This window comes from Podarcis cretensis (genome assembly GCF_951804945.1).
Source record: "Podarcis cretensis genome assembly, chromosome: 16".
Classification (NCBI taxonomy): domain Eukaryota; kingdom Metazoa; phylum Chordata; class Lepidosauria; order Squamata; family Lacertidae; genus Podarcis; species Podarcis cretensis.
In genome coordinates, this window is record NC_137186.1 from 22,779,696 (window position 1) to 22,807,366 (window position 27,671).

Below are 27,671 nucleotides of genomic sequence, written 5' to 3' on the forward strand. Positions count from 1 at the left end.
CTTGGTCAGACTCATGCTGGTAACCTCGAAAACACTATCCAACCATCTCGTCCTCTGTCGCCCCCTTCTCCTTGTGCCCTCCATCTTTCCCAACATCAGGGTCTTCTCCAGGGAGTCTTCTCTTCTCATGAGGTGGCCAAAGTATTGGAGCCTCAGCTTCACAATCTGTCCTTCCAGTGAGCACTCAGGGCTGATTTCCTTCAGAATGGAGAGGTTTGATCTTCTTGCAGTCCATGGGACTCTCAAGAGTCTCCTCCAGCACCATAATTCAAAAGCATCAATTCTTCGGCGATCAGCCTTCTTTATGGTCCAGCTCTCACTTCCATACATCACTACTGGGAAAACCATAGCTTTAACTATATGGACCTTTGTTGGCAAGGTGATGTCTCTACTTCTCAAGATGCTGTCTAGGCCTGTCATTGCCCTTCTCCCAAGAAGCAGGCGTCTTTAGTAAACACGAGATAGGGGCTGCCCAAGCGCTGCAACAAGACTGCTGGGATAGTCGATAGAGCATGAGGCTTTCAATTTCAGGGGCCTGAGTTCGAGTCTTCGAGCTCCACGTTGGCCTGCTTTGCAGCGGACTGCGCTAGGCGTCCCTCGTGGTCCGGATTTTTGGACGCAAGAGAAATACGGCTGTTCGCCTTTAAGGGGGAAAGGCAAGTTGTCTCTTTAAGCCGCTGGCGAGGGAAGGAGGGCTGAGCTGGCAAGGGAGGGCGGAGTTGCGGCTTGTTTGGCCGGCTAAAGGCAGGGGATCGGCGGTGCTTCTGCTGCTGCCGGAGCGGCTGGGCTGTCTGCTTCTGCCGGTGAGTTGCAGCGGAGGCCGGTGGCTTGAAGCGCACAGGTGCGGCGGGTAAGGGCTTTTGCAAGGGAGCAGCGCCTTGCGCGCCCGGCTGCAAGGGGCGATCGCCCGGGAGCGGGGGATCTTGCTAACCGAGCCTCGCAGCTTCTGGCGTGGAGACGGAGGGCGCGATCCCGCGCGGTGCTTCCTCGCCTCTTCGCTCCTCTTTTGCGCGCTCAGGTCGGAGGCGCCCCGCGCGTCGTGCCAAGGCGAGCGGAGCGGGAGGGAAAAGAAGACGGCGGGCAAAGGACTCCGCCTGGCTGCTACTTGGCAAGAGCCGGAGAAATGGATGCCAATCCGAATCGGGGCAGGGTTTGTTTACTTGCTGAGGCTGCGTGTTGGCCTTCCGGGACCGTGGAGATGGGCGCGGGTGGGCATTGAGAAGAAAACGGTGGGTGGGAAATTGCGCGCGCGCGCATGGCACTTGGCTTTGTTTGCAGGATCAGACCAACGGTCTCATCCCGTTAGGCTTTCTCTAGAGTAGAGGCCACTGGGTCGTTTGCTACTAGCTCTACCTGTTTGGGGGAAGGGGAACAAAACAGGAGGGGAATGCCCCCTTTGTGCCTGGGATCTGACACTCGGAAGAGGTAAACTGCTTTTGCCCATGGAGGTTCTATTGTGGCCAGATCGCTTTATTTATTTTCGTTTTGTAGCTCACCTTTCCTCTCTCCTCCCCAAAGGTACAGTTGGAATTTAGCTGGTATTTCAGGCCAGAGTGTTTGATATTTTGGTGGTGGGGAGAAAGTTCACAACCTAGGCAGTGGATGGGAACTACTGCTGCCAGGAGACAAAAACTATAGGGAATATTGCTTTGTACCGAGTTAGATCCACCCTGCTCAATACTGTCTGCACTGACTGGCAGTGGTGGATGCTCTTACTATTGACCATTTTACCTCTCCCCACCCCAACTTGGCATCTCCCAGGCGTTTTGGGCCATAACTCTCTATTGCTGCCTGGGGCTGGTGAGTCCATATACCAAGACTTTTGGAAGACACCAAATTTGGGGAAGACTGAACTAGCCTATTATTAGAAGGGTTCAGGTGACCCCCCCCCATTGCATGTTAAAAGTGGGTGCAAATGGTGGCAGCGAAGCAACATTAAGTCATTAAAAGCCTAATGGACCTTGCCAAGTCCTGTGATTGTGAATTACGTAAAAGAATTATGGGGTGTGTTTAGAGATAATGCATTTCCTTTGTGTCGGGAAACCTACATTACTGCGGACTCAGGCTGCTGACCCATCAATGAATGGATGTATTTTTCCAGCCAGTGGTATGAAGGGCGGTGATGCAAGCTTTGCAAGCTGCATAGGATTGTTTTTTGGCTTTCATGTCTCTGAGTTCTGTCTAACTTGAAGGGGGTTTGGTGGGTGTGAAGGTACATCGTCCTTCTAGTCGTAGAGGCAATTATAGATCATTTTCATTCTTTTATTTTGCAAAATAAAATATATACCACTTGATTGCAATAAAGCCCTGGAGCGGTTTGCAAAAATAATAAAAATATTGGTTAAAAAAGAGAGAGTTTAAAATGTCTCTTTCAAACACTCAAAAAATAATTAAAGCAACAATCAGCCAAAAACCAGATTGAAATGCATTCTACATGTTAAGTACAGTGGTACCTCTGGTTACGTACTTAATTTGTTCCGGAGGTCCATTCTTAACCTGAAACTGTTCTTAACCTGAAGCACCACTTTAGCTAATGGGGCCTCCTGCTGCCGCCACACGATTTCTATTCTCATCCTGAAGCAAAGTTCTTAACCCGAGGTAATATTTCTGGGTTAGCGGAGTCTGTAACTTGAAGCGTATGTAACCTGAAGCGTATGTAACCCGAGGTACCACTGTATAGGTATGCCTGAATAAAAAAAGGTTTTTAGTAGGCACCAAAAAAAAATACAGTGAAGGTGCCAGCCTGGTGTCAACAGGCAGGGAATTCCAAAGTGTGGGTGCGGCTACACTGAAAGATCAATTTCTTGTATCTTTCCTCTTACCTGGTGTTTTCTCTTCTGCCTCTAGTAATTTAGGTGCTGTAGCCCACTAGTCCTCAGCCTTTTTAGGCCCAGGACCCACCATTAACCCAAACATGCATTTGGGGGGACCCAATTCTGATTTTTCGTTATTTAAATATACCTGAAGGAGCGTTTCCACCCCCATCTTTCAGCCCGGACACTGAGGTCCAGTTCCGAGGGTCTTCTGGAGGTTCCATCACTGTGAGGTTACAGGGAACCAGGCAGAGGGCCTTCTCGACAGTAGTGCCTGCCCTGTGGAACGCCCTCCCATCAGATGTCAAGGAAATAAAGAACTATCTGACTTTTAGAAGACATCTGAAGGCAGCCCTGTTAATGGAAGTTTTAATGTTTTATGTTTTATGGTGATTTTGATATTCTGTTGGAAGCTGCCCAAAGTGGCTGGGGAGGCCCAACCAGATAAGCAGGTTATACGTAATTAATAATAATAATAATAATAATAATAATAATAATAATAATTTAAAAATAGCAACTGCAATGCCTGCAGAATGATGGAAGGGAGGGCTAACCCTTTCTTCCCATATCGTGGTCCTGTCAGGAGCTGCTCCCCTCTGATGCAGTTTGCTCTGAGTATTTGGCCCCAATGGAAGATTCCCTGCCAAAACTCATTTCCTCGGGGGAGACTTTCATCAGGACTGCAGTATGGGAGGAAGTGGTTAAACCCACCACCACTTCCTGAAAGGGGTCATGTGATTCCAATTCTCTCTCCTCTCACAATCACACCTACACTGTCAAAATCAAACTTTGCACATGTGCATTTTAACCCATTACCTATTCCAGTCCTTGTTAACTGCTGCATTGAAAACTTAACATATAGGGTAACGGTCCTGGCTCAGTGGTACAGCATCCTTGCAGGCAGAACGTGCTGGGTTCAATCTCCAGGTATGGCTAGGGAAAGACTCCTTGTCTCGAATCCTAGAGAGCCACTGCCAGTCAGTGTAGACAGTACTGAGCTAGATGCACCCACTAAGGACGCGGGTGGCACTGTGGTCTAAACCACTGAGCTTCTTGGGCTTGCTGAACGGAAGGTCAGTGGTTCGAATCCCCGCGATGGGGTGAGCTCCCGTTGCTCTGTCCCAGCTCCTGCCAACCTAGCAGTTTGAAAGCACACCAGTGCAAGTAGATAAATCGGTACCTCTGCAACGAGAAGGTAAACAGCGTTTCCATGTGCTCTGGCACTCGTCATGGTTTCCCGTTGCGCCAGAAGCGGTTTAGTCATGCCGGCTGCATGACCCGGAAAGCTGTCTTGGACAAACGCTGGGTCCCTCGGCCTGAAAGCGAAATGAGCACCACAACCCCAAAGGCGATTTTGACTGGACATAACTGTCCAGGGGTCCTTTACCCATCCTGGATGGACTCAGTAGTCTGACTTTGTATGTAAGGCAGCTTCCAGCCAAATGCGGCCCTCATAAGCCTCTCTAGCAGGCCCCTGGGCATCTTTCCCCAGTCCACACACTTTTCTCCTTGCTTGAACACAGAGGGAAAATCCATATGAACTAAGGCAATCCCAACAGGTGGTGATAGGGGACCAGTGGCCTTTCTGATGTGTCTCTGTTCCAGTTCCCATCAGCCCCAGCCAGCATGACCAATAGTCAGGGGGCAACTGGGGCCGCAGCACATCACCAGGTGAAGATGGGTAGCTCAGTTGGTTAGAGCAGGGTGCTGGCAATGCCAAAGTTGCAGGTTTGATCCCCGTAGGCATATCCCTGCATTGCAGGGGTTTGGACCAGATGATCCTTAGGGTCCCTTCCGACTCTATATATCTATGATTCGATGAACTACCCCTGTTTTTATTAAAGCATTAGGAAGTTCTTTTGCATTTCCTTAATTCCTCAACGGGGAAAAACAACCAGCATTTCTACTGAGGTTTCAGCCATCTGCACATTTTATCTAAAAATATAATTGACCGGCTGGAGAAAAAGCAGATGTGATTCATCAACTCAAGAAATTGTTATAAAACCCAAGGTGTACCGGAACACTGGAATCCTCGCCCCGGCTGTAAACAGAGGTCTGGGCAGAAGACGGTGTTTTAAAAATAGTGTTAGGAGCAGAAGGGCTGATGCGCTGAACTCCTCCTTCTGGGGAAAGGTTTTCAGGTTTTCAAATCCCCTCCCTTTGTTATCTTGGAACAGGCCAGCCTGGGTAAACAAAGTGGCTGATAAGAATTCTCTCTCTCTCTCTCTCTCTCTCTCTCTTTTTTTTTAAAAAAGAAATCCTCCAGAATTTCTAGGATCATTTGACTTTGTGACCTCTGTCACTCTCCTTCCACACCACCTGGTTTCATGCTAATTTGTACCTTGCTAGCTAGGTGGTGGTGAAAGGAATTCCCCGAGAAAAGATGCTTTTTAGTGTCAACAGAGTTTGATTGCATCTGGGTGAAATGTTGCAGCTAAACCTGTCTCACTGCATAGCGATGAGCTGGGTGGACCAATGATCTGATTCGGGACAATTCAACCTCCTGTGTTCCTTTTTAAATCAGCCCTTTTTATGAGGAACAATGAGGACTGGAATCTTTCTTTTAGGGGAAGGGATAGGTTTTTCCACATTACCTGGCCCTCAGAACTGTCTGCAGGCCACACCCCTCTCTCTCCTCAAGCCACACCCCTTTTAACCTCGCCCTCTTAGAGAAGCCAGCCTTCTGTGTTGGTTTACATCTGTTGCTCCTCCCACTTTTGCCTCTGGCCCCGCCCACCGCATGCATGTGGCCCCTGGCAGGTCACCCAGAAGAGAATGCGGCCCTTGGGCAGAACATTTTTTTAACCCTTCCTAGTCCAGAGGGTGTCTCCTGATCCACCGGAGAAGCTTTGTGCTAAAATAGCCTGTAAGCACCAGTTGGAACCGTGAAATGGTATTCACAGTGATGGAACAGAAAGGGCAATTATTACTTGTAAGGAGTCCTTCCTTTGATGTTGTAGCACCTGCACTTTGGAACTCCCTGCCGATTGACATTAGGCAGACGCCATCACCGTACTGTACACCTGCTGAAAGCTTTCCTGTTTCAGCAGGGCCTATCCAGACACCTGCTTTGGTTACATCTGTTTGTAAATTTGTTTTAGATGTTTTACTGTGTCCTTTAACAGCTTTCAGATGCACTTTTTATTTTTTTTAATCGCGTAGGTGTTTGCCATCCTGGCTCCTTTTGAAATGCACATTTACTAAAATAAATGAAATCTATTTATGCCTTGCTTTTCAGCAGAGGATTAGACCAGAAAGCAGCTTATAATTAAAATCCATATAAAGATATATTTAGGGGAATGGCAGTGTGAGTAGTTAGGGGCAGTTCCTTTTAGCCTCTGTTGACACCCTCCAAATTCCAGCCTCTTTGCTCCAGGGGGAGAAGGGTGCAGGAACAACTGGAACTGGCCAGCTGCTGACCCTCAGAAACAGCCCTTCTGCATAGTCTTCCTTCTGTAACTCCTATGATTTCTCTTTCTTCCTCTCCTTTTTCTCCCCAATTTTTAATTCGTTCATTTTTTGAAATGTTCATATGTGTTCCACCCTGGTGGTTGAGAAGGAGCTTGAATCTCTTTTTTTAAAAAAAAAACAAAACAAAAACCCGACTCACTGTAATGTAAAAAAAGGGGTTTAGCTTTTCACCTTCTCTGATGAAATCGATTCTCCCCTTAGTAGTTGCAAAAATCTTTTTGGTGGTTTGATCTGCTGGTTTTTGCTTCTCCCCAGGTCCCAGTTCTCTCCACAAAGGGAAACCGCTGCAAGAGAATTCTCCAGCCTGAACGGAGAGGGGGCTACTTCTCCATTTCCATCAACGGCTGCAGTTTGTGAAATTTCCTGCTGGTTGGAGCAGGGGGGCTTCTCTTACTCCCCTCCCCTCTCTCCGTACCCCCGGCTCCCGGACAGGTGATGCCGTAAAGTGTGGACATCTTCGCTTTGTAAGGTGGCTGGCTTCTTCGGTTCTGGACGGAGAAAATTTTGGCCAGCTGCCATGTGGACTTTCTGGGTCTTTGGAGTGGCCTGCATGGCAGCCGAGGGGGCCAGCGCAGTAGGATATCCCAATAGCTCAGAGGACCCCAATATCTCATCTTTTCTTCACTTGGACACCAGTGGGCAGCTCAACAGGATCCTGAGCTCAGGACGAGCTGTGGACGTGAGTAGCCGAAGGGGCAGAAAGAAGCCACCAAAATTGCTGTTTGGTTGACCATTTGCATTTATTAATTGCTTGCCCCCACAGGGAGTCTCCAAGCAAAAGGATCAGTGTTTCCTGGGAAGAGGCATTGATTGTTAAACCACTCTGGGAATTGTAGTTCTTGGAGGGTGAATAGCCTCTTAACAACTCTCAGCGTGACTTTCCATAATTCTTTGGGGAAGCCGCAACTTTAAAGCACTGGTATTACCGTGGTTTAAAGGGAGGATGTGAATGTGACTTGGGTTTCTTCAGCAAGCCTCCCAGAATTTTCCAGGTCCTAAGGAGATTCCCTTCCTTGCCATTGTGTTATGACTGGAACGGGGCTTTGCCCTTGCCTAGCCAAGGACACCTAGCTGAGCTCAAGCCTGCTCAGCCAGTGAAAATGCTTCTGAAGGGAGCCAAGAATGCCTGTTTGTGGCAGAGCCGGTTATTTCACTCTGCAGCGGGAGGGCCTGTCCCACAGATCTCCCTCCACCCTTATCTTGCAGCTGCTTTCAAGCCCAGATCCGAATTAGTCCTGACTCCTGGCCTCTCTCTACTCGGAGCCAAGCTGGGGGGTAGTTCTGCATGTGTATTATAGTAACCCTTTTCAGGGATGGTATGAGAAGGAATTCATTGAAGAAGACCTCTGTGGACCTCTTTCATCCCAGGGCTGAACTACTGCATTGCACTTTTATGTGGGCGTCCCTTGAAGACTGTTTGGAAGCTTCAGCTGGTGTAGAATGCAGCAGCCTGCCTCATAATGGGGCTGGGCAGCCAGGAACACAGCATGCCAGCATTCTGGGGTCTGTCAGCTGCTCCTCCTGTGCTCTCCTGGGAACAATCCGAGGTGGTGGTTTAGCTTTTTTGCAATACTGCGGGACCCAAATGCTAACTTGGTTTCCTAACTGTTGGTGCTCGCTGTTAACACCTTTCCCTCTGTTCCTAGTTCCTGTTGTAGTTTCATCTGGCGTTCTTTTACAGCTCTGGCACTGAGTGGAGGGTTGGGCTGGATGGCCTCTAAGATCCCAAATGATCTAAAATTATCAAATCACCTGTGAAACGTGCAAAAAGCTTGGGGAAGAGAGGTTGGCACTTCCGTCATTTTCTTCCTTGTGAGCTTCTCCCAAGCAGGGCAAAAGGACCCCTTGGTTTCTTATATAAGGGAGATTCAGATTCCCCTTTGTCTTAGGCCCTCCTATGGGCCTTTTTATTTTATTCGTTATATTTTTTGATTGATTGATATCTCACAAGGAGCCCAAGATGGCGTACGTAGTTCTCCCCTTCCTCACTTAATCCCAACAACCACCACCACCACCCTATGCAGTAGATTTGACTTGAGAACACAGCAGGAGCGTAGGAAGCTGCCATAAACTGAGTCATACCATTGCTCCATCTACAGAAACTGGTAGCAGCTTCAGACAGGGTTCTCTCCCAGCCATACCTGGAGATGAGAGATTTAAACATGGGACTTTCTGCCTGCAAGACAGATGCCCTAACCAAGATAAAAGCAGACTTAACTTTTATTTATCTGTACATTTACGTTTCCCGTTTTCCTCCAGCACACTCAAGGCAGCATGCATCCATCTCCCCTGTTATATCCTCACAGGAACCCTGTGAGGTAGGCTTGAGAGGCAGAGACGGGTCGCCGAGGTAGCTTCACTGCCAAGTGGGGACTGGAAACCTGGTCTCCCAGGTCCAAAATCTGACTGTCCAACCACTGTTGGCCCTCCGTGAATAAATGATTGGCAGCGACTGGACCCCCACGGTGGGATTTCTGGTCTCTTAATTTTATTTCTTTTATTTTTGTCCCTCCAGTGCAGAGAGGTGGGGAAGGAAAACATCTCCAGACGCTGCTTCTTCATCCGGAACAACCCAGACTGCCAGATGGATGGCGGGTTTCTCAACTACCTCAATGGAGCTTTCTGCGTTTTCCCTGCTGCTCTCCAACCTCTTGCAGTGACCCTCTATGTAAGGACCAAAGTGGAGGAATCCCGGTGGGTGGGAAGGGATTTTAGGAGCCCACCTTAATTGCATTGCTGGTTGACAGCAGAGCCTGGGAGATGTCATGAGGGCCATCTGACTCCTCTGAATACCAGTTGCCGCAGGAGGGGAGAGTGATCTTGTGCTCAATTCAAAAGTGTTGGTCCTGACCTTTAAAGCCCTAAACAGCCTCGGTCCTGTATACCTGAAGGAGCGTCTCCACCCCTATTGTTCACTCCGACACTGAGGTCCAGTTCCGAAGGCCTTCTGGCGGTTCCCTCACTGTGAGAACTGACATTACAAGGAACCAGGCAGAGGGCCTTCTCAGTAGTGGCGCCCGCCCTGTGGAACGTCCTCCCGTCAGGTGTCAAGGAAATACAGTGGTACCTCGCTTCTCAGACTTAATCCGTTCCAGAAGTCCCTTCCAAAACCAAAGCATTCCAAAACCAAGGCACGCTTTCCCATAGAAAGTAATGGGAAATGGATTAATCCGTTCCAGACTTTTTAAAAAAACTGCTAAAACAGCAATTTAACATGAATTTTACTATCTAACAAGACCATTGATCCATAAAATGAAAGCAATAAACAATGTACTGCAGTCACACAATCAATCAATCAATCAATCAGTAGCTGAACTGGGTTTCACACAGTCACACAAAAAATGAGCCGCAAAAACAAAACACAAAATGAATAGCAAAACCAGACAGACCTCAGCGTAACACTCAAAATGGAAGTGTGGCACTCAAAACGAAGCACATTTGGCTTCCAAAAAATGTTCGCAAACCGGAACACTTATTTCCAGGTTTGAAGTGTTTGGGTTCCAAGTTGTTTGAGTACCAAGGCGTTTGAGAACCAAGGTACCACTGTAAGCAACTATCTGACTTTTAGAAGACATCTGAAGGCAGCCCTGTTTAGGGAAGTTTTTAATGTTTCATTCTATTTTTAATAATCTGTTGGGAGCTGCCCAGAGTGGCTGGGGAAACCAGCAAGATGGGCGGGGTATAAATAATAAATTATTGTTATTATTAATTATTCTGGCTTTTGGTTTGATCCAGCAGGCATTGTATTAGCTGTATCTTGCACATGGTGCCGACAGGTTGCATGTGGCACTGGGGGATTTTGAGCAAGAACAAGCAAACATGAGCTGGTTCAGCTTGGCTGTGCAACAGACGCCAGCTACTTAGGGGGAAGGAAAGGCAGCCACATGTGGTGGAGCTGCGGGAAGGCAGATTGATCAAGCGCAAGGAACCGGCTCCTTTTAAGAAAGAGGATCTGCCTTTTTTTTCTGGGAAGAGGGACCAGGAAGGGATGACTCTGCAGCTAAGGGTGTTTGCCGGGTCAGGGCAAGGTCAGCTTTAGGAATGAGGAAGGTGGAGCAGGAGAAGTTGCATTTTGGTATCTTTTCAGAGAATCTCCTCTTGTGAGTTTAGCCCAAGGCAAATTGCCTGATTTGCATTTGCTTTTGCAGGATCTGTACTGAGTTCTCCTCAGGCATCTTTAAATATAAGATGTACATTTTTTTGTTTCTTCAGCTTGTAAACCGCCTTGAGTATTGTAAGATAGAAAGGCGGTATACAAATTAAAAATGATGATGACGATGATGATGATGATGAAAAGGCTGCCCACCTGCGCACCCCAGAAGGTGCATATGTGGCTCCCCTCCATTAGGATAGAGCATGAGGCTCTTAATCTCAGGCTCGGGGGTTCAAGCCCCACAAGCTCAAAAAATATATATCCTGTGTTGCAGGGGGTTGGATGAAACAATCCTTGGGGTCCTTTCGAACTCTACAAATCTATGATTCTATCTAATCAAGAATGGGAACTGTTATTGACCAGGATTCCTATCCCCATGGTGGGGATACATAGGCGCCCCTTTGGGCTAGTAATTGATCAGTTGTATGACAATTGGACAAGCCTGCCAAGATATGTAGAATGCAAGCATGTTTTGACCTGTTTTCAGTTTTATCATTTTATTAAATAGTTATTTTATTTTTTTTGTAAACCACTTTAAGGGGCCTCCCCCATTAAGTGGAGAGTGTGTGTATGTATGTATATATATTAAATAAATAAAAATCTGGAGGAGCATGCTGAGCACATTGGTCAACAGCTTAGCAGACAGAGTTAGCCTGCATATTCTTGGCATCTGCATGTTCAATACCAAATGTCTGAAGAAGGGTCAGAAGTTGAGTTTATTTGTGATGACCACAGCTTGGTGCTTGGAACACCTGCTTTGCATGCAGAAGGTCCCAGATTTTAATTCCTGGCATCTCTAGGTAGGACTGGGGGAGAGCCACATCTAATCAGTGCAGATAATCCTGAGCTAGATGGCCTGATGGTCTGACTCTGTATAAAACAGCTTCCTGCACTCCCAGAAGTTGACGCAGGGCTGTAGGTTCTGCAACAAGTTAAATTAGTATTCTGCAATTAAATATAAGATAAAGGAAAAGGACTGACACCTGTTCTGAGAATTTAGGGTACAGCTGAGTTCTAAAAGTGTTTAAGTTCAGTAGCAGATTGATTGATTTATTGAGACTTTGGATTATCAGAACTATGTACAGTTTTTTGAAAAACATTTTGTTCAAGCCACAGAATGTTTTGGAGTCCTTCCCTTTCCCTCCCTTTTTCATGACCGGAATTGTCTCTGGCTTTCCCGCAGGCTCTGTGGCTGGTTTATCTCTTTGTCATCCTTGGGGTCACAGCCGAGAAATTGTAAGTAACAACAACACAAGGTGTCTCTCACTTCCTCTTCCGCCGCAAGTTTTTAAAAGGTGGCTTCCTGGCCTTCAAATGGGGGGAAGGGCCATAACAGGATATAAGCTTGTTTGGAAATGGGATGCTGTCATTCAGAAATGGTTTTCTCTACTTCCTCTCCAGTTTGTCATTCATTCATATTTTATTATTAAGTGCATGCTGCTAAAAAATAGTCGCAAGACTCATCTGCACCGTGCATTTAAAAGCACTCTTCTGCCACGTTAACAAGCATGGCTCCCCCTGCCAAAAAATAATAAACCTGGGAACTGTAGTTTGCTGTTCATGTAGACTGGGCCTGACTCTGCCCTCCTGAACAGCAATTCTCCTTGTCACAGCAGCATGACTCAGTGGCAAAAGTCCATTCCCCTTGGCATCTCCAGGTTGTGTTGGGAGGGTCCTCAGTCTGAAATCCTGCAGTGTAGACAATACTGAACCAATAATGGGACTCTGGAAAAAAACCAGCTTCCTATATTCTTCATATGGGGAACAGCAATGCATCAAACTTTTAACCTTTTTTTCTTTCCTTCCACCCTTAAGCTTCTGCCCCAACTTATCTGCCATCTCCACCAAGCTGAAGCTGGCACACAATGTTGCAGTATCCTTTGGTGAATTTGTTCTGGGTCCTCAGAGGCACCAGAGAAGGGTGGAATAGTGGGGAATCTCATTGGGTCTTTTCAGTCTCCTGTTATCTAACCTGGGGGTGGTCTGATGCCCCCCCCCAGATCACGATGGTTTAATCCAGAGGTGGAAGAATCCTTTTTTTTCACCCAGGGAGGGGGCACATTCTCCCTCACGGGCAACTTCCCAAGGGCCACATGCCAGGGATGGGCATGGCCAGAGGCAAAAAGAAGGCGGAGCATCAGGTGGGACTCTTAGCCCACGGGTGTAGCCAACATGGTGCTCTGTAGTTTTTAAATTTGCACTACAACTCCCATCATCCTTGGTCATTGGCCATGCTGACTGAGGCTAATGGAAGCTGGAGTCCCAACAGCATCCAGAGGGGACCATGTTGGCTACCCCTGCTCCTGGCCTTTCTACAGTATGCCCCATACCAGCCAGGGAGATTTCTACACCAGCACATTCTTCTCCATTCACCAGACAGGCAGGCACCAAAGTTTCGGCCAGGCACAAAATCCTTTGGCAGGGAGGGTGGGGCACACAATAGAGCTGGTGGTGCGGTTCTTGGGAGAGTCCCAAGGGCCAGATAATGCATGAAGGACTTCCTTTGCCCCCCTTGGCCTGAGATTTCCCACCCCAGATTTAATCTGTTAGAAGGTTTTTTTATCAACTACAAAGCCCTGCGTTGGGTGCTGAAGGGCATCGCAACTGTGGCGTACAGTGGACGCTCGGGTTGCGAACGTGATCCGTGCGGGATGCACATTCACAACTCGCGTCTGCGCACGCGCGGGTTGCAATTTGGTACTTCTGCGCAAAGCACGATATAGCGCTTCTGTGCATGCACGACCGCCAAAACCTGGAAGTAACTCGTTCCAGTACTTCCGGGTTTTGGCGGTCCGTAACCTGAAAAAACACAACCTGAAGCATCTGCCTCGGGTTGAATGTGCTTCGGGATGAGCGTGTTCGAGTCGCACTCCGTGGCAACCCGGAAGTAACGAAGCGCGTTACTTCCGGGTTTCACCGCATGCGCAGACGCTCAGAATGACATCATGCACAGAAGCGCCGAAACATGACGTGCAGACACGGGTTACGTTTGCTTCTAGATGCGAACGGGGCTCTGGAACGGATCCCGTTCTCATCTAGAGGTACCACTGTACCGAGTTGAGCAGAACAAAAGGCGAGAGGCGTTGGCCACACCGAATTTTGGCCTTGCGCAAAATCTGAAAGAACAAAGCCAACCTCCTGGAATGAGGCCCATTCCCTCCACTGGGCCTGCTGTCTCCATTTCTTCCTTAGCCCTTTCCTTCATGGTGTCACCTTCCTGGCTTTTGGGAATGGCGCACCTGATGTCTTCAGCGCCGTCGTGGCTTTCTCCGACCCGCGGACAGCGGGCTTAGCTGTTGGAGCGCTCTTCGGTACGTGTCGCCAGGGTTTCTCCTCTGCAAACCCCCATGTGCCTTAGTGTGTGGGGCAAGGCCTGCTTCTGCTTGACGCCTCCCTTTCCATGGAGGCGCAGGTTACAGCAACAGCCAAGGCGACATTTTTCCACCTTCGCCGCATCAAGCAGTTGGTCCCTTACCTTTCCCGCCCCAACCTGTCCACAGTGATCCATGCGACGGTCACCTCAAGGCTTGACTACTGTAATTCGCTCTATGTGGGGCTGCCCTTGAAGCTGTCCCAGAAACTCCAGCGGGTGCAGAATGCTGCAGCGAGGCTCCTCACGGGGTCTCTGCCATGGGAGCATATTCACCCAGTGCTTTTCCAGCTGCACTGGCTCCCGGTGGAGTACAGGGTCAGATTTAAGGTGCTGGTTTTGACCTTTAAAGCCCTTCACGGCCTACGGAGGACCTTAAGGTCCATAAATAGCAACACCCTAGTGGTCCCGGGCCCTAAGGAAGTTAGATTAGCCTCAACCAGAGCCAGGGCCTTCCCTACACTGGCTCCAGCCTGGTGGAACACTCTGCCTCATGAGACCAGGGCCCTGCAGGATCTGATTTCTTTCCGCAGGGCCTGTAAGACAGAGTTGTTCCGCCTGGCCTTTGGCTTGGAGCCAATTTGATTCCCTCCCCGTCTTTCTTTTTCCTTTCTCCTCCTGTGATGAGGCTGCATTTTAATATTTTAATGTTGTATTTTAATCTTGTTTTTAAGTTGTATTCATTCAACTTGTTTTTATTATTGTTTGTTTGCTGCCCTGAGCCCAGCCTTGGCTGGGGAGGGCGGGAAATAAATAAAAATTATTATTATTATTATTATTATTATTATTATTATTATTTATTCTGTGCCATCGCCGGATGGAAATCCGCCAGTCATAGCATGACCAGCAGGGCCTTGTCCAACGATCATAAAGATTGCCTGGCTCTGTATGGCAGAAGGCCATCTACCAAGTATCTTGGCCCTAAGTGGTTCAGGGCTTTCTGTGCTAACAGCAGACCCTTGATCGTGGCTCCCTGGTTGCTTGGCAGTCATGCCTTGCCAGTCTTCCAGCTATGTGGGAACTTACCCTTCCTTTCCTTTTCTCCAGGTGCCGGTATCTTTGTCACCACCGTCGTAGCCGGTGGCATAGCCCTGGTGAGGCCATTCACTGCGGCCTCCAGGCCGTTCCTCAGGGATGCCATCTTCTACATGGTCGCTGTCTTCCTCACTTTCGTGGCCCTCTACTTTGAGGAGGTCAGCCTGGCAGAGGCCCTGAGTGAGTATATATCAAGGGCCAAGGGAAGCGAGTGCCATCCTAGCTTGGGCAAAAGGTCCCTCTAAGTCCCAGGACGTTTGGGAACCTGTGGCTTTCTCCAGTGTCATCCCATCAGCCTAGCTGATAATCGGGAAATGACCGGAGTCTCAGGATTATATATGTACATCCAGGGGTTGGGCAGCACCCAGCTTGACAGCAGTACATGCAAAAAAGGATCTAGGGATCTTAATAGACCTCAAGCTTAACATAAGTCAACAGTGTGATCCAATAGCAAAAAGCAGCTAAGGCAATTCTAGGTTGCATCAACAGGTTTCTAGTGTCCAAGGGAAGTAATAGTCCTACTCTAGTCTGTTTTGGTCAGACTTGACCTGGACTTCTCTGTCCAGTTCTGGGCACCCCATTTTAAGAAGGATATTGACAAGCTGGGACGTGTACAGAGGAGGGCAACCAAGATGATCAAGGGTCTGGAAACTAAGCCTTATGAGGAACAGTTGAGGGAGTTGGGTATGTTTAGCATAGAGAATAGAGGACTGAGAGGTGTTTTTTATATTGTGATTTTTTGTTGTGAACTTCCCTGAGATCTATGGCAGTATACAAATTGTTGTTGTTGTTAATTAATTAATTAATAGTTGTCTATCTGAAGGCCTATCAGATGGAAGATAAAGCAAGCTGGTTTTCTGCTGCTCCAAAGGGTGGAATCCAAACCAATGGATTCAAAGGGAGATTCTGACTAAACATTAGGAAGAACTTTTTGATGCCAAGAGCTGTTCAACAGTAGAATGATCTACCCTAGGAGGTTTTGGACTCTCCTTCACTGAAGGATTTTAAACAAGTTTGATGGCCATCTGCCAGGGATTCTTTGGCAGTGGTTGCAAGAGCAATGGACAAGATGGCTGTTGGGGGTCCCTTCCAACTCTCTCTGAGCTGTGAATTGTAGTTTATTGCACATGCTGAGAGTTACTCCTCTCTCAGAGCTACAATTCCCAGAGGTCCCTTGGAAAGAAGGATTGACTGTTAAATCTCTCTTGAGAACTGTAGCTTTGTGAGGGTAATAAGAATATCTTGGCACCCTAAACACACTACAGCTCCCAGGATTCTTGGGGGTGGGGAGCTATGACCGTTCAAAGTATTATCATAGGGCTTTTAATATAGATAGGATTGGGACATCTAAATTGAAAACACATCCTTTCCCTCAAAGAATTCTGGGCACTGTAGTTTCTTTAAGGATTGCTGTGGAATACCCATACTCTGCCGGGTAAACTACAGTGCTCACAATTCTTTGAGGGAAAGGATGTTCTTCGGATGTGCTCTAAAAGTAACAGTGGGTACGCAGACAGGGGCCTGTGTTAAATTGTGTGGTGGTGCAGGATGAGCAGGGCAAACGGGCTGTTGTGAAGGGTTGGCTTCCCCTGCAGGTTATCTCTGTCTCTACATCTTCTATGTCCTGACGGTCGTCGTCTCTACGTGGCTCCACAAGAGGCAGCGGAGGGAGAGGCCGGGACCTTCTAGCCCTGCAGAGCCAGGTGAGGGGTGCAAAGAGACATGTAGGGAAATTCTTCTCTTGCTTTGCATGCAGACCCTCCCAACCCTTATACAGTGGTACCTCAAATGCCTTGGTACTCAAACAACTTGGAACCCAAACACTGCAAACCTGAAGTAAGTGTTCCGATTTGCGAACTTTTTTCGGAAGCCGAATGTGCTCTGTTTTGAGTGTTATGCTTCCGATTTGAGTGTTATGCTGAGATCTGTCTGTTTTTGCTATTTATTTTGTGGTGTGTTTTTTTGGCGGCTCTTTTGCTTTTGTGACTGTGACTGTGCGGAACCCAGTTCAGCTACTGATTGATTGATTGATTGTGTGACTGCAGTACATTGTTTATTGCTTTCATTTTATGGCTCAATGGTCTCATTAGATAGTAAAATTCATGTTTAATTCATGTTTTGGGGGTTGTTTTTAAAAGTCTGGAACGGATTAATCCATTTTGCATTACTTTCTATGGGAAAGTGTGCCTTGGTTTTGGAACGCTTTGGTTTTGGAATGGGCTTCCGGAACAGATTAAGTTTGAGAACCAAGGTACCACTGGTAACTATTCTTTCCTCTCCTCGTCTTGCTGCAGAGCTGCCAACAGACTCTGAAGATGGGGACACTTCAAGTGCCAATGGAGGCGAATACGGTGAGTTGCATTTGAGCCCGTTTCTCCCGAGGGCTGAACAGATAACGCACCAACTCTTACGACAAGTGCTGCAACCCTTTGATCAGAAGATCAAAACTAAGTCAGGTTTTAAAAAAATGAAAAATAAAATTATTTGGTTTTTCAGATTAAAATTTTAAGGTCATATATCAAACATAGATCCATAAAAACAAGATTCCAATGAATCTCCTGGACTTCCATCCTCCCCTTTGTGGGTCCTGTTATTAATCATTTCCTCCTGCATCTTTCATGATGATCCAAATCTTTTACATCTCCATTGTATCTAGAATTCACCCTTAAACGACAAGTGATATTCCAACTCTACTGACAATTTTAACGGTTTGCAACTGTTTACTAACAGGTTTTAGTTAATGCATTGGTTGGAGGATATGATAATAATTAAGGGACCTGTGTATTAAGAAAACACTAGCTTATTACTTGAAGCTTTTTTTTTATTCTGGTGTGTTACTGTAATAGGGGATGGTGCCAAAAACGATAAAGATGAATGTCTTTTATTATTCAGGTAGGTAGCTGTGTTGGTCTGCCACAGTAGAAATATATATTAAAAAAAAAAAATGTCCAGTGGCACACAAAAGCTTAGACCAAGAACAAACTAAGGTGCCACTGGACAAATTTTTATATATATTTCTATTTGATGATGATGATGATGATGATGATGATTTTTAAAGTATGGTTTTCGTTTGTGGACCATCTTTGCTCTTTACTATTTCGCAGCCTATATTAAGGTGTTTGGCAGTCTGCAAATTTTGTTTTAAATTTCATGGGTCAAGAGGCGGGTGATAAAACAGCCCTCCATGCATAGAAAAAATTGGGGGGGGGGCAGTGTGTACTCTTCCCATTGCCCCATGATCCAATAATCTCCCAGTGCCTGCCATTTCAACATCTGTCGGAAGGAGTTCTGTGCATGCATCTTGACTGAGGCTCTACAACCATTTGCACATAGAACAACTCCTGGTGTGCGTTGAATGTGTGTGACTGGGGGGAGCGGCTTCGATAGCCTTGCGACCTCCTCCACACATAAATAATATTTCTGTGCAACCCTCCCTGCAAACATTTTCCAGTCGGCTGACAGCTCTGTCAGTTTCTCCTTTCTGGGATGGCTCTATCTATCTCACTTTACCCTCCCTCCTTGCATAGGGGAAGAATACCGACCTTTGCTGCCTTCGGAAGAGAGCACCCTCCAGATTCTGACACACTCCTTGAATCCTCTGGATTACCGAAAATGGAGGAGGAAGCCCTGCTATTGGCAGCTGCTCAAGATCTGCAAGGTTACTCTCTTTAAATGCATTTTTATTTTCTATTTTTTTACTTCCAACAATTTATTTTTTTCAGCCAGCAACAGACATTCAGGAACAGACTTTGCACATTATGTACAATATGTACAATAATGCCAAACAAAACAACTCAAATAGGAGTCACCCTATTCCCCTTGGAATGCTGCTAACAACTCTCAGGGCACCTAACAAACAACAGCTCCCAGAATCCTTTGGGGGGGGAGCCATGTTTAAAGTGGTATCATGGCACTTTAAATGTTTGATGTGTGAATGTGGTGTCCACATTTAAAGCACCTCCGAAGGATACACTCTTTCCCTCAAAGAATTCTGGGAACTGTAGTATTACCCCTCGCGGTGTTACAATCTCCAGAAACTCTTAGCAGCTCCCAGAATCCTTTGGAGGAAGCCATGACTGTTTAAAGTGATATCATAGTGTGAATGTGGCCTGAGCCTCATGTCCCTCACACTGGGACATTTCTACTTCCACTATTCTCCCTTCTTCCCCCCCACCCCAGTCTGTGAAGCTTTTGTCTGAGGAGAAGGTTGCTTCATGGCTGGCGGCAATGAACAACCACCTAAAGCCCAACTTTCACACCCATGGTCTCTGAGGTGTAAAGGGTCTGCAGACGGTGTCACCGCCACTTCACTTTTCTGGTGGCTTTTGCATGTCCCTTGTGACATGCATGAAACAGCACAGAAGTTACCTCAGCACAAAATAACAGTCTAGACATTGATGATGACAGTTGTGTGGGAACCTTGGCCAGAGATGGAGGAACCTGCGGCCCTTCCCTGTCTCTTGGCCGTAACTGGAAAGGGCTGGTGGGGATTGTGTCCTCTACTCAGTATATTTTTGGACTCCTCAAGTCCTCCATCTTTGCCCCTAGGCCAGAAGTGGGTAGACTCCAGGCGTGACAGATTACTTGGGCCACCGTTGGGTCGATACATATGAATTTTAAATCATGTTTGTATTTTCCCCCCTACCTTTATTATTATAGACCTCTGAAGGCAGCCCTTTTCAGGGAAGTTTTTTTATGGTTGATGTATTTTTAGTATTCTGTTGGGAGCCACCCAGAATGGCTGGGGCAACTCAGATAGGCATATTATTATTATTATTATTAATTAATTAATCAGTGCTTTTTTTCTTAAAAAAATGTTTAGGAGTACTCTCATTTTCCTACTCATATTGAAATACTGCCCCTCAATGAGGCCAAACTTAGATTCACAAAATGTTTAGGGGTATGCGTACCCCCAGAAAAAAACCACTGATTATTATTATTATTAAAAACATTGTTTAAAAATCATTAATTTTTGCCTATTTGTATCAAGCAGGCACCTTCACTCTACTCTTTTAGGGACCTGCTAAAAAAACATTTCAAGGCAAGCCTATCTAGCTATCTAGAATGCTGACAGGTGGTTTAGCCTGTCTTTTGCTGATTTTAATTCTTTGAATGTTTAAATTGTTGTTGTTTTACTAAATTGTTGCTTTCAAGTATTTTTATTGTTTTAGTCGTTATTTTTTAAAAAACCGCTTTGAGGTTTATTAATTTTTTAACAGTCAATTTAATGAAATAATTAAATAACAAATTCGAATTTTCAAAAAGGCACCTAAGAGTCCCTGCTGTTGATATGCCCGTTCGTGCAGATGTGGCAATCGCCTCCACATGTTATAGCACTTTCACCCACCCCCTGTTTTCTCTCCTCCCCAGCTGCCAGTGGAGTTTGTGCTGCTGCTGACTGTGCCCATTGTGGACCCTGACAGGGAAGATCAGAACTGGAGGCGGCCCTTGAACTGCCTTCACCTCATCACTGGGCCCCTTGTCTGCATCCTCACGCTGAAGTCTGGCACATGTAAGCACCCGCCTTTCCTCCCAAGGGCAGTGTGGCCCTTTGATCCCCTTTTTGCCCTTTGTGTATTTGTAGAGAATGCTTGAACAAGGCTACAGTCTAATCTGGTGTAAGGCTGCTTCCTAAGCGTTTTGGGCCACTTAAAGTGATGTACGAATGCATGTTGTTACTCCTTCATTACTCCATTGTTCATCGTTACTCCGTCAGCCATGGGTAGGCAAACTAAGGCCTGGGGCGCCAGGTGTGGCCCAGTCGCCTTCTATTTTTTATTTTATTATTTTATTTTTAAATTATTTTTATTTTTATAACAAAACATATTATCCAAAAACATATCCTTATTTCCCCCCCATTTTTCCTCCCTCCCCCCTCCCCCCCACAGAACCCCCCCGACTTCCCTCAGTTCCAGTCTTTGGTTTCTTCAATAATGCTATTTTCTGCATGTTACAAAGTTGTAGAGATCCTCAAACTGTTTAGCTGATTATTATCAGTAAAAAAATTGTGAATGTTTATTCAAAACCTACCAAGGAGTCCAGTTCGCTTTGTGGCCCAGTCGCCTTCTAAGTCCAGCCTGTGGATGGTCCAGGAATCAGTGTGTTTGTACATGAGTAGAATGTGTCCTTTTATTTAAAATGCATCTCTGTGTTATTTGTGGGGCCTGCCTTGTGTTTTTACATGAGTAGAATGTGTGCTTTTATTTAAAATGCATCTCTGTGTTATTTGTGGGGCCTGCCTTGTGTTTTTACATGAGTAGAATGTGTGCTTTTATTTAAAATGCATCTCTGGGTTGTTTGTGGGGCATAAGAATTCATTCATCCCCCCCCCAAAAAAAATATATATAGTCCGGCCTCCCACAAGGTCTGAGGGACAGTGAACCGGCCCCCTGCTGAAAAAGTTTGCTGACCCCAACACCACCCTCCCCGTTTCAAATTACGGGAATGAATCAACCTCGTTGAATATAAGAAGGCTAACTTAGTGTCTCCATTCTCTTGCTGTCTTGCAGATGGGTTTCATAAAATCCACGGGGTCTTCCCAGTTTGGGGCCTGGTGGTCCTTCTGGGGGCTGCCTTGGCTGTTGTCGTCTTCTGCACTACGAAGAACGAAGAGCCACCCCGATATCACTGGGTGAGCACCGTTGCTCAAATCTCTCTCGTGAACCTTTTCATCTTGCACCGAGAGCTGTTTAGCAATCAGTCCCTTTTCACAGGGAGCTCTGGGAATTGTAGCTCTGTGAGGGGGGGGGGATAGGGGTGGTGGTGTCTCCTAATAACTCTCAGCACCCTGAACAAACTGCAGCTCCCAGTATTGTTGGGGGGAAGAAGCCATGATTGTGTAAAGTGGCATCATAGTGTTTTATAAACACTTGGTGCAAATGAGGCTCTTGTCATGTTCATTCATTTCAATGGGTCTTCTCTGAGTAAATCGTAGTTTAATACAGCAAGCCCACAACTTATGTGTATTTGATTTGTGCGCATTCAGCTTTTACACACTTGACCAAAAAAAATTTTTTTTTAAGAGAAAGAGGGCTGAAAGGGGGCAGGCGTCCAGAAAATAGGACTTTAGCAATCACACCTGCCACTGAACTCAATATGTTTTGGGAATACAGAGGTGCCTCTAGATACAAACTTAATTTGTTCCGGAGGTCCGTTCTTAACCAGAAAACCGTTCTTAACCTGAGATACCACTTTAACTAATGGGGACTCCTGCTGTCGCTGTGCCTCCAGCGCACGATTTCTGTTCTCATCCTAAGGTAAAGTTCTTAACCCGAGGTACTACTTCCGGGTTAGCGGAGTCTGTAACCTGAAGTGTTTGTAACCCAAGGTGTTTTTAACCCGAGGTACCACAGTAGTAATGATAATGATAATAATAAAAAAAATATTATTTATGCCCCACTCATCTGGCTGGGTTTCTCTAGCCACTCTGGGTGGCTTCCAACAGTATATTAAAAACACCATAAAGCATCAAATATTAAAAAGTTCCCTAAACAGGGTTGCCTTCAGATGTCTTCTAAAAGTCAGATAGTTGTTTATTTCCTTGACATCTGATGAGAGGGCGTTCCACAGAGCGGGCGCCACCACCGAGAAGCCCCTCTGCCTGGTTCCCTATAACCTCACTTCTTTCAGTGAGGGAACCGCCAGAAGGCCCTTGGAGCTGGACCTCAGTTTCTGGGCTGAATGATGGGGGTGGAGACACTCCTTCAGGTATACTGGGCCAGTATATGCAGTTTTGGCTTCAGGCATGATCCCTGGAATGCAAACCCCACGTAAATTGTGGGCTTATTGTACCACGTATTCTGTGGGTTTACAGATAGCATAAAACAGGTGATGCAGGTTTACTGTCACATATACGGCAGCAGCCCATTTAACAGCCAGACACAACCAAGGGGCAAGGAGATGTTTGTTGCCCCCTGACAACAAAGGAAAGTAGCTTTGTGAAGGCCCTTGTTGATAATTCTCTACTTCCCGCCCCCCCCCCCCCCCGGATCTTTTTCTCATGTTGCCACAACAGTTATTTGCCTTCCTGGGCTTCCTGGTCAGCGCCTTGTGGATCAATGCTGCTGCCACAGAGGTGGTGAACGTCTTGAGGACTTTGGGGGTGATCTTCCGACTGAGCAACACTGTCTTGGGGCTGACGCTGCTGGCCTGGGGGAACAGCATTGGAGGTGAGGGAAAGAGGCCTTGGGCATTTATGTATGTATTGCATTTATATCCTGCCCCACCCCCGAGGAGACCCGCAGTCACTTACAACAACAACAACAACAGCTATTTCAAAATTTAGTTCACAAAATGTATATACCAATTTTTCGCTCTATAAGACACACAAGACCATAAGACGCACCTAGTTTTTGGAGGAGGAAAACAAGAAAAAAAAATATTCTGAATCCTAGAAGCCAGAACAGCAAGAGGGATCATTGTGCAGCAATCCCTCTTGCTGTTCTGGCTTCTGGGATAGCTGCACAGCCTGCATTCCCTCCATAAAACGCACACACATTTCCCCTTTTTAGGATGGGAAAAGTGCATCTTATAGAGTGAAAAGAAATTACTTAATAATAATAATAAGTAATTTCTTTTTTAAAAAACAGCTTTGGGATTTGTTCGTTTGTTTTTCAATTCAAGTGGTATATACATTTTGTGAACTAAATTGTGAAATAGCAGTTGTTGTTGTTGTTGTTGTTGTTGTTGTTGTTATGCCTTGAGCTCCTTGGGGGAAAGGTTGGATATTGTTAGGTTTCCAAGGGGTTGCTCAGGAGCAAGCAGGCAAATATCTCCCTGCCTGGCTGTGAATACCTGGCTTGGCTGCCAAAGTAAACTTTATCTGTCCGGAGCCCCACTCACCCGTGGCCGACTCAGTCGCTGGCAGAATCCGTGAGTGGGCGTTTCTTAAACTTCCCCCAGCAAAGAAGCTCCTTGACGCCCAGTCTGCGCCTCCCCTCTCTGCGCGAATGCCTTCTGCGCAAAGAGGGCGTGGGCAGCGGAGGACCCCTTCCCTCCCCGCTTCTTCCAGGCAAGGAGTCCTGGGACCGCCTCGCCACTTCCGGCTCCTGCACCTCCTCTCCACTGGAGCTGCGTTTATTCTCTTCCCCAGAAGATGAGCTACTTCTCCCGATCCCTGGAGGCTCTCTATAATCCATCTGGCTTTTGCTCTCCCCCTCCGGCATTGATGGCAGCTCCCTGACAGATATAAATATAAACATACCTGACAGCCTGTTTCCTCTGTGAGTTTGTCTAATCCCTGCACCACCATTTCATTTAAAAAAAGAAACCTAAGTTAGCGACCCATCACCACTTCAGAATAGCTCTGCTTTGGTTATGATGGGCTGCATGACAGATCAGTCAAGCAGCCTATGCAGTCCCAGCATCCTTTTCACCCAGTTGGCCAATCGGATGCCTTTGGGAAGCCCCACAAACAGACCACATGTATAGCACAGCTTTCTAATGGGAAAACACCGTGGTGCAGTGGCAGGGCATCTGCTTTGCACGCAGAAGGTCCCGGGTTCAACCCCCGATCTCTCCAGCTTAAAAGGGTTAGACAGTGGGGGCGAGAGGAAAAGGCTGTCCTCTGACCGAGGCTGTGTTAGAGCTGCTGCCAGTCAGCGTAGACAATACTAGGCTCAGATGGCGAAAACTCGCCTGGTTGAAAACCGTTTCCTAAGCCTATGAGGCACTCATCCCTAGCTAGCAGGACCAGTGGTCAGGGATGATGGGAATTGTAGTCCAAAAACAGGCGAAGACCCAAGTTTGGGAACCCACCCTGACCCACCCTCCCCACAAAATGAACCTGCATCAACAAATCCAATCTGTGGGAGCTAAAGTTAATATATATTGATGTGTGTGTCCCCCCTTTTCCCTTACTTGTCTTTCAGACACCTTCTCAGACCTCACGATGGCTCGGCAGGGATACCCCCGCATGGCCTTTTCTGCCTGCTTTGGTGGCATCATCTTCAGTATCCTTGTGTCATTGAAACTCTACTCAATATTGATCCAGAGTAGATTCCAGATGTATAGTTAGCAGAGTAAAAACTTAAACAGGTTGCGGGATTCCCAAAAAATAGACTAGAGGCAATTAATATTTCATCCAGCAGAGCTTTACTGAAGGCAAATGAGCATAATGGTTACAAATCCAATACATTCAGGATTGGCACTGTCCATAAGAAATCCAATTGCAGCAGACTTAACTTAAAGTTACAATAACTTATAATAAGTCTAAACCTTAACACTAAGCATACTGTGTACAAAACACCACCCCAGAAGGAAAGAGAGATAGAGACTTTTATAGTCAGCATGACCTTTACACAGTTGAGATAGCAGAACCAGTTTTAAGCCAGCTGTACTCGGCTTCTCTGAAGGAATAACCCAAACATCATGAACCTTCTGCTTGCTTCTTTCACACAGGGAAGCTTCCAGAACCCTCTTGAATTAAGTAGAATTAGGAAAGATCTCTACACATCAGATCAATACTTTATGTACTAAGAGACCCAAAGTGAGACTTTGCGGGTGATCTCCTGATGGGTTGCAGTCTGCCTTGCCAGACTCGGGCTGCACTCCCTGGAAGGCCTTCATAGGCATCCTGTGTTGGTCCTCAAGACTGACCTGGGATGCGTAGCAGTAGTGGTAATAATTTAAAAAACGTGAGTGCACGCACACCTTCTGCAAACTTGGCATTAAGGTCTGAATGCACCTAGAACCCTAACCCTCAAGACCTCCCCACTTAACGCAGGAAAGTTGGGTGGAGCAGGTACACTTGCCACATGCTGAGAAGTTGGGGATGGGACTGGCCTCTGCACCAGGTGTGGGGAAGCATTTGCCCTCCCAATGTTGCTGGACTACAACTCCCATTGGCCCCCACGGACAGGGATGATGGGAGTTGTAGTCCAACGACGACTGGTGGACCAAAGGCTCCCAACACCTACTCTGCATGTTTCCTCCTTTTGCCCTTGTTTTGTTGATCAGCCATATCCCTCTGGGAAGCTCATGAGCAGAACAATGGAGGCAGTGCCCCCCAGTCTCCTGTTTGCAGGAGAGTAAATGTGCTCAAAAGGTATGCTGCTTCTGGATGGAGAGGCTCCATTGAAGCTGCCCTGGACAAACTGTTGCACGTAGATCCTAGGTCTGTGTGCCTTCGTCAGAGAAAGTCAGTGGATTTTGCTTGCTGTGTTACAAACCGGTGCCTGGGGCTTCCAGCAGCGAGAAGCCAGCTGGCTCAATTTCACATCCACTCCTTGCGTGACTTTGCTCTCAGCCTGGGTTTGCTGGCTAGGTCCATGGCCTCTGTGGGACTGGGAAGGGAAGGGAGGACAGTCGGTCACTGATTGAGTGCTTTTCCTGGCCAGATTGTCTCCTGAACTTTGCCGGCAGATATGCTCGTTGGCGTTGGACTCGGCTGCCTCCTTCAGATGACGAGCAGCAAGCTAGTCGTGAGGGTACAGGCGCTCTCATTGCCATTTCTCCTTCCACCCGGGGGGTGGGGGGGGGGGAACCTGCAGTCCTCCAAATGCTGTCAGACTCCCAACTCCCAGTCAGGGACAATTGATGGTTCAAAGGCAGCCCTAAGTACAGTGCTTTGCAATAGTCTTTACCAGAGCATAGACAACTTAAGCCAGGTTGGCCATGTTCATGTCCAACAGTCAGAGATGACGAGAGATGTAGCCCAACAACATCTGGAGGGCACAACATAGGTAGCTGCTTTACCCTGAGCCAGCCCATCTATTCCAGCAATGTCTACACTGGCTTGCAGCATCTCTCCAGGAATTCAGACAAGGAAGTATTTCCCAGCTCAACCTGGAGATGCCAGGCTTTGAACCTGGGACCTTCTGCGTGCAAGGCAGATGTTCTACCACTGAGCCACAGCCCTTGCCCACTTTGGCTGTCCTGTGTGAGGTCTAGTCCTCCATGGCATCTGGTGTGCTCACTCCCCTTTTCCGGTCTCCCCTTTGCAGCTGGAATCCGAGGGCCTTCTGGTATGGATCCTGGCCGGCGCACTGGGCCTCAGCCTGATCTTCTCCTTCCTCTCTGTGCCGGCTCAGTGCTTCCATCTGGGGCATGGCTACGGCTGCTGCCTCATCGTCTACTACCTGGTCTTCTTGACCGTTGCGCTGCTGACAGAGTTCAGAGTGATCCGGCTTGCCTCCATCTGAAGAAGACATCTCTCATCATGGACCTCCTTCTGACGTTGTCGCGGAATAGTGATGGGGTTGCAAATGTCCCCCTCTTGCGACCGAGCTGCTCTACTTGAAGACAGTGCCTTGCAACAAGCACACACCCCAGGCGAGTGCCCAAAGGGACCTGGTTGTCAGGTTTGACTGTTACCCGCTGCTCGGAGGGAAGCAAGACCACAACTCAAACCTCGGAAACTTATGCAGAGCCCTGGGCAAGCTCTTGTAAGGTTGCTGCGGTCTTTCAATGCACAAGGGTGCCACCTGCTTTTAAAGACCTATATTATAAGTCAGGGATCATTTGGCCTTGGGGACAGGCCATCAGTTCCCCCAATCAGTATTAACTTTTCTTATAAGGAAAGGCATTATTTAGGTTTTAAACAAAAGCTTTTTTAAAAAAAAGAAAAGAACATTGTCAGGTTTTTCGGGGATGGGTTTTGCAAGGAGTGGTTTTTAGATCCTGTCTGTGTTGAAAAATGGTAAAGCATACTGCTCCCAGTATGTACTTCTCGTGGCTCTTAGTTTTCTCAAGTTTCGGTTGGAAACTGCAAATTTACAACTAAGAGGTATTGCATTAAAAAAAAAAAAACCATTCACACAACACCCTTTTATTTCCAGTATTCAGCAGTGAGTGCCAGGGGCGGATCTACAGTCGTACCTTGGTTTTCGAA

General features: G+C 47.0%; 1 protein-coding gene across 1 annotated transcript; it reads left to right on the forward strand.

The window, feature by feature from the left end:
- The first annotated feature begins 537 nt into the window (after positions 1–537).
- SLC8B1 (solute carrier family 8 member B1) lies at positions 538–27,501 on the forward strand. The gene is made up of 16 exons (XM_079957341.1): positions 538–803; positions 6,540–6,963; positions 8,800–8,952; positions 11,621–11,673; positions 12,253–12,310; positions 13,643–13,748; positions 14,855–15,022; positions 16,438–16,545; positions 17,137–17,193; positions 18,370–18,500; positions 20,213–20,354; positions 21,352–21,473; positions 22,857–23,010; positions 24,712–24,792; positions 26,204–26,268; positions 26,785–27,501. The coding sequence occupies exons 2-16, from the start codon at positions 6,802–6,804 to the stop codon at positions 26,980–26,982; spliced, it is 1,758 nt and encodes a 585-aa protein (XP_079813467.1). The 5' UTR covers positions 538–803; positions 6,540–6,801; the 3' UTR covers positions 26,983–27,501.
- The last annotated feature ends 170 nt before the right edge of the window (positions 27,502–27,671 follow it).